Here is an 18,525-nt window from a genome sequence, read left to right on the forward strand (position 1 = left end):
GACGGAGTCAGCGAAGCCAAGGTTGGCTAACGTTTCCAGAAGGGGGTGGTTCACAGTGTCGACGGCAGCTGAGAGTTCGAGGGGGATTAGGATTGTTGTACTGTACTCTCCCAAGCCCTTAGTACAGTGAGCGCTCAATAAATATGATGGAATGAATGAAAGATGAAGCCATGTTGAGGTGGGAGAAGAGATTATACCTGGTGGAGCTTGTTCCTGTTGGTTTTTGTTGTGAAGTAGCTTGCGAGGCTAATACTGGCAGGGATGGGTGAGGTCAAAATGAAATCATATAAAGGCATTTTTTTGTCAGGGGGGAAGGTGTCGTACAAATTCAAGGTTCTATTTAGGGAGTTGGGAGGTCAAAAGGTCTGAGAGTTTAAGGAAGAACTGACTTTTTAAACAGGTGATGTGAATTGTAAGCAAGGCAATCAATAAGCGCACAGGCGCCACGGTAATATCCACAAACATTTTATTCAGCGCATTACAGTAAGGGTTGGGAGGTGAGGCCCGGCAACACGTTGTCAGAGACCAGTGGGGTGTGACCAGGGTAACGCGACAGTTGGCCGGGTACACGGGGCTGGTGACGAGGCCCCGGAGAAAGCAACCCAGTTTCAGAATTACAACCAGGTGGGGATGTGGATGGGCTTAAACGGGGCAAGATGGTGAAGCCCATTTCACGGGCAACTCTTCTCCCCCTCCAGCTGCATCCACCGACTAGTTTCCATTCAAGCATATATCGTTTTATTGGTACTTGAGGAACAGACGTTAATCATGAAACCAAATCCACACCTTACTCTCCAGTTTGAAAATGGAATAAATTACCTACATAAAACCTCAAGGTTCTTCCAAGCAACAGGTAACAACAGTATTTGGAGATTTCGGTATTTCTCTCTAAGTACTCACACGGCCTTTAGATCTAGACAATATATTTTCTCTTTTTCAATCCAAGGGCCCTGACATACATGCAGACAGCCTCGACACACTTCGGAGGAGCAGACAAGATGACAAAATAGTAACTGCCAAAGACACACTTTGCACTCGAAGCCAATAGTACAGGGAAAAAAAAAGTGCAGTTTCCTTTTTTACAGCTCTTCTGTATGAAAAGTGCTACCCCTTTAGGGGCCCCAAAACAAAAAAGACTTTTAGAGAAGACTCCACTGGGAAGTGGAAGTTCAGAAAACACAAGAGAGATGAGAGAGTGGAGGTGGGGGTTGGTAAAGGCACAATCGACAAGGCACGGTGGTTAATTTGGGTGTCAAAATTATTTTCCATACGATCCACAGAGACACACCAAAATTGATACTTGATCCTCGACAAGCTATAGGATAACATATTTTAAACCTTTGGAGGGGAAGGAGGAGGAAGTGAGGGAATGGGAAGTGAGACTATTTTACAGACTTTAATGTCACTCCTTTCACGGCTAAGTAGAAAACAAACGCAACAAACAACGGATAAGAGGCACAGGGAGAGATCTATAGTATTTCAAAGGGGATCGAAAGGCCCGGAAAGGCATACGAAGTATACTCTCAATATTGAAATTTTTAATTTCCAGAGGACGCTGAATTCCATTTGGCACTTTAATCTGATGCAACAGTGGATGGAACGAGCTGGAACAAACTGAACGAGCTTTCTCAGGGCTTTCACTTTTTGGCAAAATAAGAAACTTTGGTAGATGTCCACAGTGTGAAAACAACCAAACATTTAAAAGGTTCTGTTATTTCTGAGGAATTACAAATCACAAATCAGAACGCATAAACATCTCGACATCTTCGATTTAAATAACCTGGCAGAGTATGGCCTCTTACTGCAGTTTTTAACTTAGGTCTATCTTATTTAACCAGCTTCATTCTGGAAAGCAAGTAGAAATAACTCAAGAGGGCTTACCAAGGGTAGGGGGTTCTTTTACACAGAATAAGAAAAAATATCAAAATAAGGCACAGATGTGCTAGGCAGTAGTGTTTTCCGGGAAGGCACAAGTTAGAGATCTGATTACCCAACGGTTTACAAATAGGAGTGCGGGATCAGTACAAGAATAAAAAAGCATTAATAAATCTTCTAAATTCTGTGTCTAGAAAAGTTACTGGCAACATTATTTCTATGCCATGAAACTCTGGAACATAAGAAATCCTATTCACCAGCCTTACTGTAAGTTTACAGAGGTGCTAGGCAAAATGTGAGCTTTGCTCACAGCATTTTTAGTAAGGAGTGTATTAAGAATCAAAAATAGGAAAACCAAAGGCACGTTTCCTGTAAACCACATTTAACATTAACTAACAAAAATAATTTTGCTTTAGGTATACCAGTAGGAGAGCTTGATAATACAGCAGGATCAGAGTCAGAAGACTTATCGAAGTTTCTAGTCCAACTGCAGGTTTGAATTTCTCTGGCTGTTCATGAAGAGATGTTCCACACTGTGACAAATCAAGAGTTGCGGGAGTGGGGGGAAGAAGAGTGGAGAAAGAACAAAAAAAAGTTTAAAAATTTCAGTGCAAATCTAAAATTGCTATTTGGACAACAAAGAGTCCAAAATTCTAAGAAATGTTCTCTGCTTAATGCGGAGTAAAGGTGTAAGCACGAATGACGGTATTGGTTGTGGAGGAGTGGGAATCTCCAGAGGAAAAGTCTCAGTTCCCTTTCTTCTCAATACAGGTCTACAGGAAACAGCCACTGACTGCAACATCATAAACAGTTCCTCCGAAACTGATTTTCTAAACAGATCCAAACAATTGCTAAAAACAATTGCAGTTCACCTAGTAAAAGAAAGAGACACTAGCCCTAACGTAAATATGTCCAAAGCGGGGGGGCCCTGGACAGATACAGGGGGGATATCTGGGAAGAAATCATTCTTCCATCAAACGCCCAGAACCTAAGAACTCAATCTCATAAAACTGGAGAGGTTATATAGCTACGATTCATCAAATACAGTTCAATGCTTCTGCTTCCTGTATTAACGTTAATAGCAAAAGATTGCCAGTGCATCCAGATACTCACCAATTATGATGATGATAATGACGACCACCACAGTAATCAATATAGCCCACATCTGTAAAGAAATATATGCTCTCATTCATCAGTTTTCCCACTGAACGAAGACAAGGTGTAATTTTAGCTTCTCAAGGGAAATAGAATGCTTTACTCACAGAATTGAAAACTAAGGGTTAATACCTAAGCATTCAAGACTGTTGCAAATTTAGAGTTACTGTTTCCTACTACTTTAGAGGTAATGCCTGAATAGCTCAGTAAAGAGGAAACCAACTGTTCCCAGCAAACCAAAACATATGATTTTTATTCAAATGTATGATTTTTCTTTGGATTCATTATTAGTACTTTCACATCGATAGTGTTCGTGGATTTTTTTCCCTTCGGGATTAAACAAACACACGTCCCCCTCCGGCTATAAGGAGTCATCACTTCATTTCCCATAACCCATCTTTGTCCTTGGTCATGGAGGCACCCGGGGAGGAGAAGGGTAGGGATGCATGGAATCATTTGCATCAGGGACCCACTTTCTTCAATGAGGACAGCTCGTGGGGTGTTGGATGCAGGGGTGAAGGGATGGTTTCCCGCCAAAGGCACTTCATTTCAGCCCTCCACAAATGGTTTAATCCTGTCAAGCAACAGCAGAGCGTACACATGGGATAGAGGGGGAAATGAAGGCCGACGGGGTGGGAGGGACGGAGGGCTGTTGGAGAAAGGAAAGAAACAGTAGCTGCAGATCTTTAAAGTCTACCATATTTTCTCCTTATTCTTCTTCAAAGATGGCCCGAGACTGCAATTAAGCCAAAATCCATTCCAAGCATTTTGCTGAAAATCGCCTCACTGTTCTTTAAGTGTATCCTGTCTTACTTGTTGTTTCCAAAGACTAGCAATGAGCGTCTGAGGCGGGTGAAAGAGAGCTGTGTTGCCAAGAAAGGACGAATCCAGGGATGTGCTAGAATTGTGGGTTTCTAGGATTAACCTCATTCAGAAAAGACTTGCAATAAAATTTTGGCTCAATCTAGTGATGGCCACGTCCTGTTCATTCATTCAGTCGTATTTATTGAGCGCTTACTGTGTGCGAAGCACTGCAGTAAGCGCTTGGGAGAGCACAATACAACAATAACCAGACACATCCCCTGCCCACAGCGAGCTCCCAGTCTAGCAGAGGAGACAGACATTAATATACGTAAAGTGCAATGACTCCAAACTTAATTTACCCATGAGCCGTCCAGCAGGGTCTCCGTGATGTCCGCATCTATTCTCTAGAAGTATTAGAAAAATCACAGATGGGAAAGTTTCTCAAAAGAATCGACTTTACCTTGCAATTCTTCCACCAATATTTTCTCTTCAGTTTGGCAGCACTTGTCTCGAATTGGGAAGCACCTGCTTGCAGCGCATCTGCTCGGTCATCTAACTCTGACAGCTTCTGATCTCTCTCCAGGACCTTGTCCACATTCACCCTCATAATGTCCACCACCTAAAGGAACACGTTCACAGTGAGCTACACCAACATCAATCAATGGTAGGTACTTAACGAGCCCTTACTGCGTGCAGAGCACTGTCCTAAGTTCTTGGGAGAGTACAATATAAGAGAGATGGAAGACATGTTCCCTGCCCATAGGAGCTTACCGTCTAGATGACTGCCCTTCAATTATTTTTGAATCAATTCATTTTAAAAAGCAAACACAAAGAGCCCTCTCTTTCAGGATTTTCATTCAATCACATCGTATGCCACATGTCTTCGAATCCAGTCTTATTTCCGGAGGATGCCCAAGCCAAAATGGCTGGCTGAAGGTTCTTATTTCTGCGACCCAGTGAAAGTTTTCAGGGAACCGGAGTCATACCTCATCTACTTGGTTTTGAGCCTGCTGAAGTCGGCGATTACTGCCAGAGGCAGCACTTGAGCTTCCGGGCCCAGTTGCTGACCTGCAGAAATCAAAGGTATTACAATCAGTTTCAGGTTAAGGTACCAAATTAAAGACTAGACTCTCCGGACACCACAGCTACAGCAGTAATAATAGTAATGCTATTTACTGAGGGGTGCAATGTACTATATTAAGTGCTTGAAAAAATACAATAGATAAGTGAGTCACCACCTGCCCAGAGGGAGCTTAACTTTACAAAATGCTTACAAATAGGTAATCAGAATAGATAATGGACTGTAAGACTGATTATACACGCAGAGGCAAGTACTGAGGAAGGATATACATAAATACAGGTACTAGAGGACGCTGATGGGTTGACAGGACTCAGTATCGAAAGTTAATTGGGGAAGGTGTCTTGGAGGAGGTGAGATTTTAGGAGGAACTGGAATGCGAAAAGGGCTTTCTGGCAGATTTTTGGGAGAGGGGAAGTTGCATACAGTGGTACTGTATGAGTGAGGAGGCTGGTGGGAAAGTCGAGAGTGAGCTGGAGAGGGTGAAGAGAGGTGGTATTTCCAGGGCGGGTTGTTGGCGGAGAGCCTTGAAGCTCATCACTGAGGAATTTTTGCTCAACACAAAAGGAAATGGGAGGCCACTGGATAGTTCTGAGGCGAGGAGATATGTGAAATGAATGATGCTCCAAAAGATGATCCACTTTTACTGCTGTGTGTATTTAAGCCATATTTACATATTGAGAGAAAGAGAGAGGCTGCATGCATATAGCAGTATATATCAGGGATTGGAGGGGAGGGAGACTGGAAGCCAGGAGACCGGTAAAAGTTTAGTGCAATATGACCAGATAATACACCAAGTTGGCAGCAGTTTGGGTGACGAGGAAATGCTGTGCAGGCAGAACCAGAGGGATTTTACCACAGACGAAATGTGTGAGTTGAAAGGAGATAGTGAGGAGTCAAGAATTACACCAACGTTTTTGAGCCAGGGACAGAGAGGATGGTGGGCTCATCGACTGAGGTGGTTAGGAGCGGTGGATTTAGAAAGGAAGATGAACAGTTCAGTTATAGACATGCTCATGAAGCTGTCCTGGAGGTGAGAGATAAAGGAATGTAGGTTAGAGGAGTGGATGGGCTTGCAGGGAAAGATTTCTAATTCAATCACATTAAGTGTAACAGCTGAAGTCAGGGGAATAGATGAGCTCCCTGAGTGGCTGTAGAAGAAGACTAGGGGCCCAGAACCAGAGCCTTGTACAGCACCAAAGTTAAGGGAGGAGAGGTGGGAGAGGAACTCGTGAACAAAACTAAAAAGGAGTGGTCATAGAAATAGGAGAACCAGGTCAGAAAAACTGAGGCCTTATAGTTTTCAAGAGGAGGGAGCAATCCAGCGTACACGGCAGCTGAGGAGTCGAGGAGGATTAGGAGGGCAGAGCCCACTGGACTTGGCTAAAGATGGTCATTAGTGACCTCAGGGAGTGGAAATTTCAGTGAAGGGAAAACAGGATTGTGGGTTACAAAGGGAACTGGTGAAGAGGAAATGAAGGTAGCGGATGTAAATGACCTCTTCTAAGAGTCTGGATAGGATTTGGAGCAGGGAGATCAGGAAACAGCTGAAGGGAGCCGAGGACATGAGAGGGGGTTTTTTTAGAATGAAGAAGGACTGAACATGTTCTAGAGTTTAACACCACCTAATAACCCTGAAATGGGAAGGAAGAGAAAAATGGGATTTGAGTCTTGTAGTATCATAGTGGAAACATTCGATTTGGCCTCGGGAGTTTTTTTCCTACCTGCCTTTGGGATCAAGAACATTGGTTGGCAGACTTGTTTCCCTCAGTGGGATGTTTCTGAGCTTAAAACAGTGAAGGATGTTCTGGAAGAATTTAACTTTAGAGAAAAATTTGTCTGAAGCACTTCCTCCCTAACACTGAACACCAAAGTCAATAAATACAGAAATTCTTCATAAAGGAAGACCCAGGACACAGTTCTTGATTGATGGACTATCTTGAGAAATGACTGAAGCAACACAGAGATCCTTGGAGATAGTTTCCCCACCCTTTTAGCTTCTTGCCCAAGTTTTCAGTCCCATAAACAATTCCTTACCAATATGCGATTGGTATTGGCTCCACCCGTATTTACAAATTCCCCTATCTTCTACAGTTGTGTAACCTGCATTCTTTGTCCAACTAGACTGAGAACACAAGCATCCACCTGCCGCAAATTCACTCAGTTCCCCGGACCACACATCTATCCAATTTCTTTCAGGCTTAGGGTACACGGTAATCTGTATATGGCAACCGAACAATCAGTTCCTTCGCATTATCTTTCCCGATCCTAATCTGAATGCGCCTGCTGACTATAAACAGTAAAATGGCTCCAAAATTGAACCCTGAAGTTAAGGTGCAAATGAAGCACTCTTTCTGTGGAGTTTAGAATTCAAGTCATTCAACCACATCACCTCAGCTATATTAACATTTGGTAGTTCACCATTTTAAAGAACTTGTAAAGGGTTGAAAGTAATTCCCGAGGGGCCCCAGACATTTTCATCCACTCTAATTTATCAGGCCATTTTAGATGCAGCATTTTCAAGCTGTCAAGGCATGAAGTCCCCTTTATTACCCACAAATCCCCTGAGAAGGCAAGACAAGACACTGAAGCAGCAAGGTCTAGTGGCTAGGGCACAGATCTGGGAGTCAGAGGGACCTGGGTTCTAATCCCCGTTCTGCTACTTGTCTGCTGTGTGACCTTGGACACGTCACGTAACTTCTCTGGACCTCAGTTACCTCATCTGTAAAACGGGAAATGAGACCGCGAGCCCCATGTGGGACAGGGGCTGTGTCCAACCTGATAAGCCTCTATCTACCCCACCAGTTAGTACAGAGCCTGGCACACAGTAAGCGCTTAACAAATATCATCATTATTACCGTGCTCGTCCGCTCATTTGTATATATTTTTATTACCCTATTTATTTTGTTAAGGAGATGTACATCACCTTGATTCTATTTACTGCTATTGTTTTAATGAGATGTCCATCCCCTTGATTCTATTCATTGCTACTGTTTTTTTCTGTCTGTCTCCCCCGATTAGACTGTAAGTCCATCAACGGGCAGGGACTGTCTCTATATATGTTGCCGATTTGTACATTCCAAACGCTTGGTACAGTGCTCTGCACATAGTAAGCGCTCAATAAATACTATTGAATTAATTAATACCTACAGTGAGGGGCTCTGGAGGTCTTCCACTGGACAGCTGCAAGTGGTAAACCGCTTCCCGGCTCCCCACCCCCAGAAATTTATTCCCCTCCACAAGGTGCAGGTGGGAGACAAAAGGGAAATTTGGTTGTATGCTGACAATTACAATTTAGCTTCTTCTGCCCCTACGCCCACCAGATCGCACCCACGGGAGATGGAGAACGGGGGAAAGGCAGAGGGCGGACGGTGAGGCTGGATTAGCAATAATAAGAATGATAATGACGGCATTTGTTAACCGCTTACTATATATCAGGCACTGTTCTAAGCGCTGAGGTAGATATAAGGTGATCAGGCTGTTCCACGTAGGGCTCACGGTCTTAATCCCCATTTCACAGAGGAGGTAACTGAGGTACAGAGAAGTGAAGCGACTTGCCCCAAGTCAGGCAGCCGATAAACGGTGGAGCCGGGATCTGAGGTAATCAATCGCCAGTACAGCATCTCTTCCAGGAAGCCCCTGACTCATCTTTCATCACCTCATCCTATTTCCCCCGCGGAGTGTGTCACCCATGCATTTGGGCCTCACCCCACCACCCAATCTCACAGCATTTACGTACATATATCTGTATATTTGGTTGCCTCCCCTACCTGTAATTTCTTTTAATCTCCGTCTTGCCCATTCGAGTTTAAGATCCTTGAGGGTAGGGACTGTGTCTACTTACTCCATTATACTCTCCCAGGAGGGTATTCTGCACGGTACACTCAATAAATTACTAATTACTGAGTGCCTATGGGAGGGTACAAAAGGGTCATCAGACACCATCCCTACCCTCAAGGGGTTTACAGTCCAGTTGGGTAGCCAGGCATTTTGACACATTTCAGGTGGGAGAAAAATGGAGTAAATCCAATAGGTTCATTGGGGTGGTGGGAATATCATCAATGATCCCTACTGAGCACTGTGGGCAGAGCACTGTACTAAGCGCTTGGGAGCGTACAACAGACTTTCGGGTGGCGCTTAGGGCCTGAAATGGGAGTTGGGGGATATCAGTCGATCGCATTTATTGAGCGCTTACTCTGTGCAGGGCACTGTACTACGCGCTTGGGAGGGTCAGCCAGTGTCAGTCGGATGTATCGAGCGCTTACTGTGGGCAGAACTGTACTAAGCGCTTGGGAGAATACAATATAACGATAATACACCACCACCACAACATTCCCTGGCTCAGCCAGTATCAATCGGATGTACTGAGTGCTTACTGTGGGCGGAACCATACTGAGCGCCTGGGAGAGTACAATACAATAACACGACGACAATACAACATTTCCTGGGTCGGCCAGTGTCAATCGGATTTATTGAGCGCTTACTGTGGGCGGAACCGTACTCAGCGTTGGGAGAGTACGATACAACAATAACCGAATTGTACATTCCAAGCACTCGGTACAGTGCTCTGCACATAGTAAGTGCTCGATAAATCCTATCGAATGAATGAACACCACAACATTCCCTGGGTCAGCTAGTGTCAATGGGATGTATTGAGCGCTTACCGGGGGCAGAACTGTACTAAGCGCTTGGGAGAGTACGATACTACAATAACCGAATTGTACATTCCAAGCGCTAAGAGCAGTGCTCTGCACAGAGTAAGTGCTCAATAAATCCTATCGAATGAATGAATGAACGAACACCACAACATTCCCTGGGTCAGCTAGTGTCAATGGGATGTACTGAGCGCTTACCGTGGGCAGAACTGTACTAAGCACTTGGGAGACTACAATACAACAGTAATCGAATTGTACGTTCCAAGCACTTGGTGCAGTGCTCTGCACTTAGTAAGCACTCAATAAACACTATTGAATGAACTACTGAATGAATGAATGAATGAACACAACATTCCCTGGGTCAGCCAGTGTCAATCAGATGTATTGAGTGCTTACTCTGGGTGGAACTGTACTAAGCGCCTGGGAAAGTACAACAATAACAATAATACAACAATACAACATTCCCTGGGGCAGTGTCTACTGGATGTACTGAGAGCTTACTGTGAGTGGAACGGTACTAAGTGCCTGGGAGAGGACAATACAACAATAACAATAACATAACAACAACAGAACATTCCCCGGGTCAGCGAGTATCAATCGGATGTACTCAGCGCTTGGGAGAGTACAATGCAACAATAACACAACATCCCCTGCCCGCAACGAGTTTGAGTCTGTAATATAGCTTCTAAAGCAGCGTGGCTCAGTGGAAAGAGCCCGGGCTTGGGAGCCGGAGGTCGTGAGTTCGGATCCGGATCTGCCACCTGTCAGCTGGATGACTGTGGGCAAGTCACTTCTCTGCGCCTCAGTGACCTCATCTGTCAAATGGGGATGACGACTGGGAGCCTCACGTGGGACCACCTGATGAACCCGTATCTCCCCCAGCGCTTAGAACGGTGCTCCGTTGTCAGCTGGGTGACTGTGGGCAAGTCACTTCCCTGTGCCTCAGTGACCTCACCTGTCAAATGGGGATGAAGACTGTGCGCATCATCCACCTGATGACCCTGTATCTCCCCCAGCGCTTAGAACAGTGCTCTGCACATAGTAAGCGCTTAACAAATACCAACATTATTATTATTAAAATGGGGATGAAGACTGGGAGCCCCCCGTGGGACCACCGATGACCCCGTCTCTCCCCCAGCGCTCAGAACAGTGCTCTGCACATAGTAAGCGCTCAACAGATACCCACTTTTAATAAGTGCTGAACAAATACCAACATTATTACAGGAGAGACTACATTCATTCATTCAATAGTATTTATTGAGCGCTTACTTTGTGCAGAGCACTGGACTAAGCGCTTGGAATGGACAAATCGGCAACAGATACAGTCCCTGCCCACTGACGGGCTTACAATCTAATCGAATAATTTTGGTATTTGTTACACGCTTACTTCGTGCAGAGCACTGTCCTAAGCGCTGGGTTAGATACGGGGTCATCAGGTTGTCCCACGTGAAGCTCACAGTCTTCATCCCATTTTACAGATGAGGGAACTGAGGCCCAGAGAATAATGATGCAACGTGGCTCAGTGAAAAGAGCATGGGCTTTGGAGTCAGCGCTCATGAGTTCGAATCCCAGCTCTGCCACTTGTCGGCTGTGTGACTGTGGGCAAGTCACTTCACTTCTCTGTGCCTCAGTTCCCTCATCTGTAAAATGGGGATGAAGACTGTGAGCCCCACGTGGGACAACCTGATTTCCCTATGTCTACCCCAGCGCTTAGAACAGTGCTCGGCACATAGTAAGCGCTTAACAAATACCAACATTATTATTATTATTATTTGTTCAGCGCTTACTATATGCCGAGCGCTGTCCTAAGCGCTGGGTTAGATACAGGGTCATCAGGTTGCCCCACGTGAGGCTCACAATCTTCATCCCATTTTACAGATGAGGGAACTGAGGTCCAGAGAATAACAATAATGATGTTGGTATTTGTTGAGCGCTTACTATATGCCGAACACTGTTCTAAGCGCTGGGGGAGAGACAGGGTCATCAGGTTGTCCCACGTGAGGCTCACAGTCAATCCCCATTTTCCAGATGAGGGAAGTGAGGCCCAGTGAAGTGACTGGCCCACAGTCACCGGGCACAGCCGGGATTCGAACCCACGACCTCCCACTCCCCAGCCCGGGCTGTTTTTCCAGGGGCTCCTGGAGGAGACGAGAAAGGCCTGCAAGATGGGGAGGAGGGGAGGCTCGGTCCTCACGCCCACCTGTTGCCGACTTGGCCATTCCAAGCGCTTAGTACAGTGCTCTGCTCATAGTAAGCGCTCAGTAAATACGATTGAAGGGACCGTGCCACCCCAGGCTGGGCGAGGGAGGAAAAGAGGGCAGGACTGGAAGGAGGATGGCCAGGCCCAAGCGCCATTAAAGTTCTTGTTGGCTCATTTCCCAGAAGCCTCTCGGCTCTTGCTCATTGGGACCTTGGCTAAGGCTGCTGCTGGGGGAGGGGGGGTAAAAGGGGGGTAATGGAGGGTATTGGGGGTGCAGGGGGTGGCAGGCGCCCGGCCCTGCAGGCCCGTCACACCCCGGGGCCGGTCCCCAAGGCGGCCGGGCCCACCTCGGCGGGCAGTCCTCCGGGCCTGCCCCACCCAGGAGCCTCGGAGGGGCCCCAGCGCCCGGGCTGCCCTTTGACCCCGGCTCTAGGCGGCCCGCCCCTCAGGGCTGGGCAGGCCCCGACGGTCACTCACATGGCGGCGGCGGCGGGGTCGGGGTCGGGCCCGGACGGAGGAGGGATGGGCGGCCTGCGGCGGAGGGGGGGGGAGCCGGCCGAGGTGCACGGCGCTGCGCTGCGCTGCGCTCCGACAGGGCGCGGCCGCCCAAGCTCCCCGCCGGCGGGAGGGGCCGGGCCCCGCGCATGCGCGTTGGGGGGGGGAGGGCGGTAGAGAACGGACTGCGCGTGCGCGCTGGGAGGGAGGCGCAGGGAGGGCGGTAGAGGACGGACTGCGCGTGCGCGCTGGGAGGGAGGCGCGGGGAGGGCGATAGAGGACGAGCTGCGCGGGCGCGCTGGGTGGTGGTGGGGGGGCGGTAGAGGACGGACTGCGCGTGCGCGCTGGGAGGGACGTGCCGGGGGGCGGCGCATGCGCGCTGGAAGGGAGGCGCTGGGCGGCGCAGGGTAGGCGGCGCATGCGCACCAGCCTTCGAGCCGAAGGCCAGATCCCACCGAAGTCCCGGATGTTGGGCCAATGGTCTCACTGTTGAGGCCGCTGAGCGTTGGCCGAGGGTTGCCTCGCACCTAATAAACTCTCAATAAATACCGTTGAATGAACAGAGAAGCAGTGTGGTTCAGTGGAAAGAGCCCGGGCTTGGGAGTCAGAGGGCATGGGTGCGAATCCCCGCTCTACCGCTTGTCAGCTGTGTGACTGTGGGCAAGTCACTTCACTTCTCTGGGCCTCAGTTCCCTCATCTGTAAAATGGGGATGAAGACTGAGCCTCACGTGGGACAACCTGATGACCCTGTCTCTCCCCCAGCACTTAGAACAGTGCTCCACACATAGTGCTTTCACAAATACCTACATTATTATTATTATTATTGGTGGGAAGAAAATTGGCTTGGGAGTCCAGGGGTCATGGGTTCGAATCCCGGCTCTGCCATCTGGCAGCTGTGACTGTGGGCAAAGTCACTTCTCTGGGCCTCAGTTTCCTCATCTGTAAAATGGGGATGAAAACCACGAGCCCCATGTGGGACAACCTGATCACCTTGTATCCCCCCAAGCACTTAGAACAGGGCTCCGCACATAGTGCTTAACAAATACCAACATTATTATTATTATTAGTGGGAAGAAAACGGGTTTGGGAGTCCAGAGGTCATGGGTTCGCATGCCGACTCTGCCACTTGTCAGCTGTGTGTCTGTGGGCAAGTCACTTCACTTCTCTGGGCCTCAGTTACCTTGTCTGGAAAATGGGGATTAATGATAATAATCATAATGTTGGTATTTGTTAAGTGCTTACTATGTGCCAAGCACTGTTCTAAGCACTGGGGGAGATACAGGGTCATCAGGTCGTCCCACGTGAGGCTCACGGTGAATCCCCATTTTACAGAGGAGACAACTGAGGCACAGAGAAGTGAAGTGACTTGCCCACAGTCACACAGCTGACAAGAGGCAGAGCCGGCATTCAAACCCATGACCTCTGACTCCCAAGCCCGGGCTCTTTCCACTGAGCCACATGTGGGACAACCTGATTACCTGTCTCTCCCCCAGCGCTTAGAACAGTGTTCTGCACCTAGTAAGTGCTTATCAAATACCAACATTATTATTATTAATCCCGGCCCCGCCCCTTATCACTGTGTGACCTCGGTTGGGCGAGTCAGTTCACTGGGCCTCGGTTCCCTCCTCTGTAAAATGGGGATTAAATCTGTAAGCCCTATGTGGGACAACCTGATTACCTTCTATTCCCCTCCCCGCCCAAAGCTTAAAACAGTGCACGGTACATAAAAACCGCTTAATAGTGGTGGTATTTGTTAAGCGCTTACTATGTGCCAAGCACTGTTCTAAACGCTGGGGGCAATAGACGGTGACAGGTTGTCCCATGTGGGGCTCGTGGTTTTCTTCCCCATTTTACAGATGAGGGAACTGAGGCCCAGAGAAGTGAAGCAACTCGCCCCAAGTCACACAGCAGACAAGTGGCAGAGCCGGGATTCGAACCCACGACCTCTGACTCCCAAGCCTGGGCTCCTTCCACTGAGCCATGCTGGTTAATAAATACCAACATTATTATTATTATTATTATTATAGTGTTTTTACCCACCAGGGAGAAGTCAGTGTCCAGGTCACGTTGCTGTTGGACACTTTTATTTCGTTAGAGAAGTGACATGGTTTAGCGGAAAGAGCACGGGCTTGGGAGTCAGAGGATGTGGGTTCTAATCCTGCCGCAGCCACATGTCTGCTCCCAGACAGTGAGACCCATGTGGACAACCTGATTTCCTCAGAGAAGCGGCATGGCTCAGTGGAAAGAGCCCAGGCTTGGGAGCCGGAGGTCATGGGTTTGAATCCCGGCTCTGCCACTTGTCAGCTGGGTTACTGTGGGCAAGTCACTTCTCTGTGCCTCAGTGACCTCATCTGTAAAATGGGGATGAAGACTGTGAGCCTCATGTGGGACAAACTGATTACCCCGTATCTACCCCAGCGCTTAGAACAGTGCTTGGCACTATGGTAAGTGCTTAACAGATACCATCATTATTATTATTTTCCAGCTCCCCGGAGTCTGACCCACCCTTTTCCACGTTAGTGAAGGGGCTAGTAATAACCGTGGTATCTGTTAAGCGCTTACTATGTGCCAAGCATTGTTCTGAGCGCTGGGGTGGATACAAGCAAGTCAGGTTGGACACGGTCCCTCTCTCACGTGGTGCTCACAGTCTCAGCCCCCATTTTACAGGCGAGGGAACCGAGGCTCAGAGAAGTCAAGCGACTTGCCCAAGGTCACACAGCAGACAAGCGGTGGAGCTGGGATTAGAACCCATGACCTTCTGACTCCCAGACCTGTGCTCTCTCCACTACGCCATGCTGCTTCTCATTAGTCATTCATTAAATTGTATTTATCGAGTGCTTACTGTGGGCCAAGAACTGTACTAAGCGCTTGGGAGTGTACGATATAGCAACAGACAGACACATTCCCGCTCACATTGAGCTCACAGTCTAGAGGGGAGACATACATTAATATAAATAAATAAATTACGGATAGGTACATATGTGCTATGGGGATGGGCGGGAGGATGGATGAATAATAATAATAATAATGTTGGTATTTGTTAAGCGCTTACTAGATGCAGAGCACTGTTCTAAGCGCTGGGGGAGAGACAGGGTCATCGGGTGGTCCCATGGGAGGCTCACAGTTAATCCCCATTTTACAGGTGAGGTAACTGAGGCCCAGAGAAGTGAAGTGACTTGCCCACAGTCCCACAGCGGACAGGTGGCAGAGCCGGGATTCGAACCCATGACCTCTGACTCCTAAGCCCGGGCTCTTTCCACTGAGCCACGCTGATGAAGGAACAAGTAAGAGAGGCGCAGAAGGAAGTGGGAGAAAGGAGAGGAGGGCTTAGGTAGGGAAGCCTCCTTGGAGGAGATGTGCCTTCAAATAAGGCTTTGAAGTGGGGGAGGGCAATTCTCTATCTCGTATTTATTCAATAGTATTTATTGAGCGCTTACTATGTGCAGAGCACTGTCCTGAGCGCTTGGAATGGACAATGCGGCCACAGATATGAGGAGGGAGGCCGTTCCAAGCCTGAGGTGGGATGTGGGCGGGAGGTAGGCGGCGAGATAGACGAGATGGAGGTGGAGTGAGAAGGTTAGCATTAGAGGAACGAAGCGTGCGGGCTGGGAGGTTGTAGGATTACGTAGTAATTAGAGAAGCAGTGTGGCTCAGTGGAGAGAGCCCGGGCTTGGGAGTCAGGGGTCATGGGTTCGAACCCCGGCTCTCCCACTTGGCAGCTGGGTGACTGTGGGCAAGTCACTTCACTTCTCTGGGCCTCAGTTCCCTCCTCTGTAAAATGGGGATTAACTGTGACCCTCACGTGGGACGACCTGATGACCCCGTATCTACCCCAGCGCTTAGAACAGTGCTCTGCACATAGCAAGCGCCTAACAAATGTCATGGATATTATTAGTAAGGATATGCCATCAGTTGGCCAGTGCCGGGGGTTCCGCCATCGGTCGGAAAGGTTTCTGACCGAAGACCGTCTCCCCCGATTAGACTGGGCGGGGACTGTCTCTATCTGTTGCCGAATTGTCCGTTCCAAGCGCTTAGTACAGTGCTCTGCACGTGGTAAGCGCTCAATAAATACTATCGAATGAATATCCCTGTGCCTCAGTTTTCCCATCTGGGGTTTAAATCCTACTCCCTCCTATTTAGACTGGTAGCCTCATGTGGGACCTGATTATCTTGTATCTACTTTCCTTTATTTCCTTAGGGCATTTGTTAAGTGATTATTATGCTCCAGGCACTGTATGAAGTTTCCGGTTGGACACAGTCCATGTCCCACACGGGGCTCACAGCCTCCATCTCCATTTCACAGATGAGGTAACAGCGGAAAGAGCCCGGGCTCGGGAGTCAGAGATCATGGGTTCAAATCCCCGCTCTGCCACTTGTCAGCCGTGTGACTGTGGGCAAGTCACTTCACTTCTCTGGGCCTCGGTTACCTCATCTGGAAAATGGGGATGAAAACTGTGAGCCTCACGTGGGACAACCTGATGACCTTGTATCTCCCCCAGCGCTTAGAACAATGCTCCTCACCTAGTAAGCGCTTAACAAATACCAACATTATTATTATTACAGAGAAGTGAAGCAACTTGCCCAGTTTCACATAGCAGGCAGGTGACGGACCTGGGATTAGAACCCAGGTTCACCAACTCCCAAGGTATCCACTAGACCATGCTGCTTCTCTACGCCGGTGCGGAGCTAGGCACATAGAGAAGCAGCGTGGCTCGGTGGAAAGAGCCCGGGCTTGGGAGCCCGAAGTCATGGGTTCGAATCCCCGCTCTGCCACTTGTCCGCTGTATGACTGTGGGCAAGTCACTACACTTCTCTGTGCCTCAGTGACTTCATCTGTAAAATGAGGCTTAACCGTGAGCCTCACGTGGGACAACCTGATGACCCTGTCTCTCCCCCAGCGCTTAGAACAGTGCTCTGCACATAGTATGCGCTTAACAAATACCGGCATTATTATTATTAAATGCCACTATCATTATTATTATTATTAAGTAAACACTTGATAGGCCTCAGGATAAGACCTTGTGAGGGAGGTTGATCTATAAATACCCCCCTAAACAACTAGGTCAGGATCTAACATCATCCATCAGTCAATTAAAGGTATTTGAGGTGAGCCCATCGTTGGGCAGGGATTGTCTCCATCTGTTGCCGAATTGTACATTCCAAGCGCTTAGCACAGTGCTCTGCACATAGTAAGCGCTCAATAAATACTATTGAATGAATTTGAGCATTTACTGTGTACAGAGCACCGTCTTGAAGCACTTGTGAGAGTACAATGAAGTTGGAAGACATGTTCCCTTCCCGCAACAACTGATTTTCCAAACCCTGAAAAGAGTGAAGGGGGCTATTTAAATCCTTGGAGAATAAGGATCTGTGAGCCTTTGTCGCGAATCAAGTGCCTTGTGGATTCACTTAGTTATTTTAATGTTTTTACCTCAAGTCCCTTGTCGATTCACTTTGCTGTTTCAATGTTTTTACCTCAGGTTATCAGGCCGTGGTCACTAAGCCTCGGGAGAATACAATAGAGTAAATCAATGCTATTATTGAGCGCTTACAATAATAATAATAGTGGTATTTAAGTGCTCACTATGTGCGGAACACTGTACTATGTCGTGGCTCAGTGGAAAGAGCCTGGGCTTCGGAGTCAGAGGTCATGGGTTCGACTCCCGGCTCTGCCACCCGTCAGCTGTGTGACCGTGGGCGAGTCACTTAACTTCTCTGGGCCTCAGTCACCTCATCTTTAAAATGGGGATTCACTGTGAGCCTCACGTGGGACAACCTGATTACCCTGTCTCTCCCCCAGCGCTTAGAACAGTGCTCAGCACATGGTAAGCGCTTAACAAATACCAACAGTACAATACAGCAGAACTAGTATTAACAGACACATTTCCTGCCCATAAGGAGCTTCCAGTCTAAAACCACTGCATACTCACTCGTTCATTCAATAGTATTTGTTGAGCGCTTACTATGTGCCGAGCACTGCACTAAGCACTTGGAATGGACAAATCGGCAACAGAGACGGTCCCTGCCCTTTGACGGGCTCACGGTCTAATCGGGGGACACGGACAGACAAGAACGATGGCGATAAATAGAATGGAGGGGAGGGACATCTCATTAAAACAATAGCAAATAAATAGAATCAAGGTGATGTACATCTCATTAACAAAATAAATAGGGTAAAGAAGATATATACAGTTGAGCGGACGAGTACAGGGCTGAGGGGATGGGACGGGAGATGGGGAGGAGCAGAGGGAAAGGAGGGGAG

At 47.9% G+C, this 18,525-nt stretch overlaps 1 protein-coding gene across 1 annotated transcript; it reads right to left on the reverse strand.

Moving 5' to 3' along the window:
* Positions 1–449: 449 nt before the first annotated feature.
* VAMP3 (vesicle associated membrane protein 3) lies at positions 450–12,415 on the reverse strand. The gene is made up of 5 exons (XM_029065899.1): positions 12,245–12,415; positions 4,821–4,902; positions 4,295–4,453; positions 2,989–3,040; positions 450–2,408 (listed from the first exon to the last, which is right to left on the reverse strand). Coding segments are annotated over exons 1-5 (315 nt in total). The 5' UTR covers positions 12,247–12,415; the 3' UTR covers positions 450–2,388.
* Positions 12,416–18,525: the final 6,110 nt, after the last annotated feature.

The sequence above is a fragment of the Ornithorhynchus anatinus genome, chromosome 5, assembly GCF_004115215.2.
Source record: "Ornithorhynchus anatinus isolate Pmale09 chromosome 5, mOrnAna1.pri.v4, whole genome shotgun sequence".
NCBI classification, from domain to species: domain Eukaryota; kingdom Metazoa; phylum Chordata; class Mammalia; order Monotremata; family Ornithorhynchidae; genus Ornithorhynchus; species Ornithorhynchus anatinus.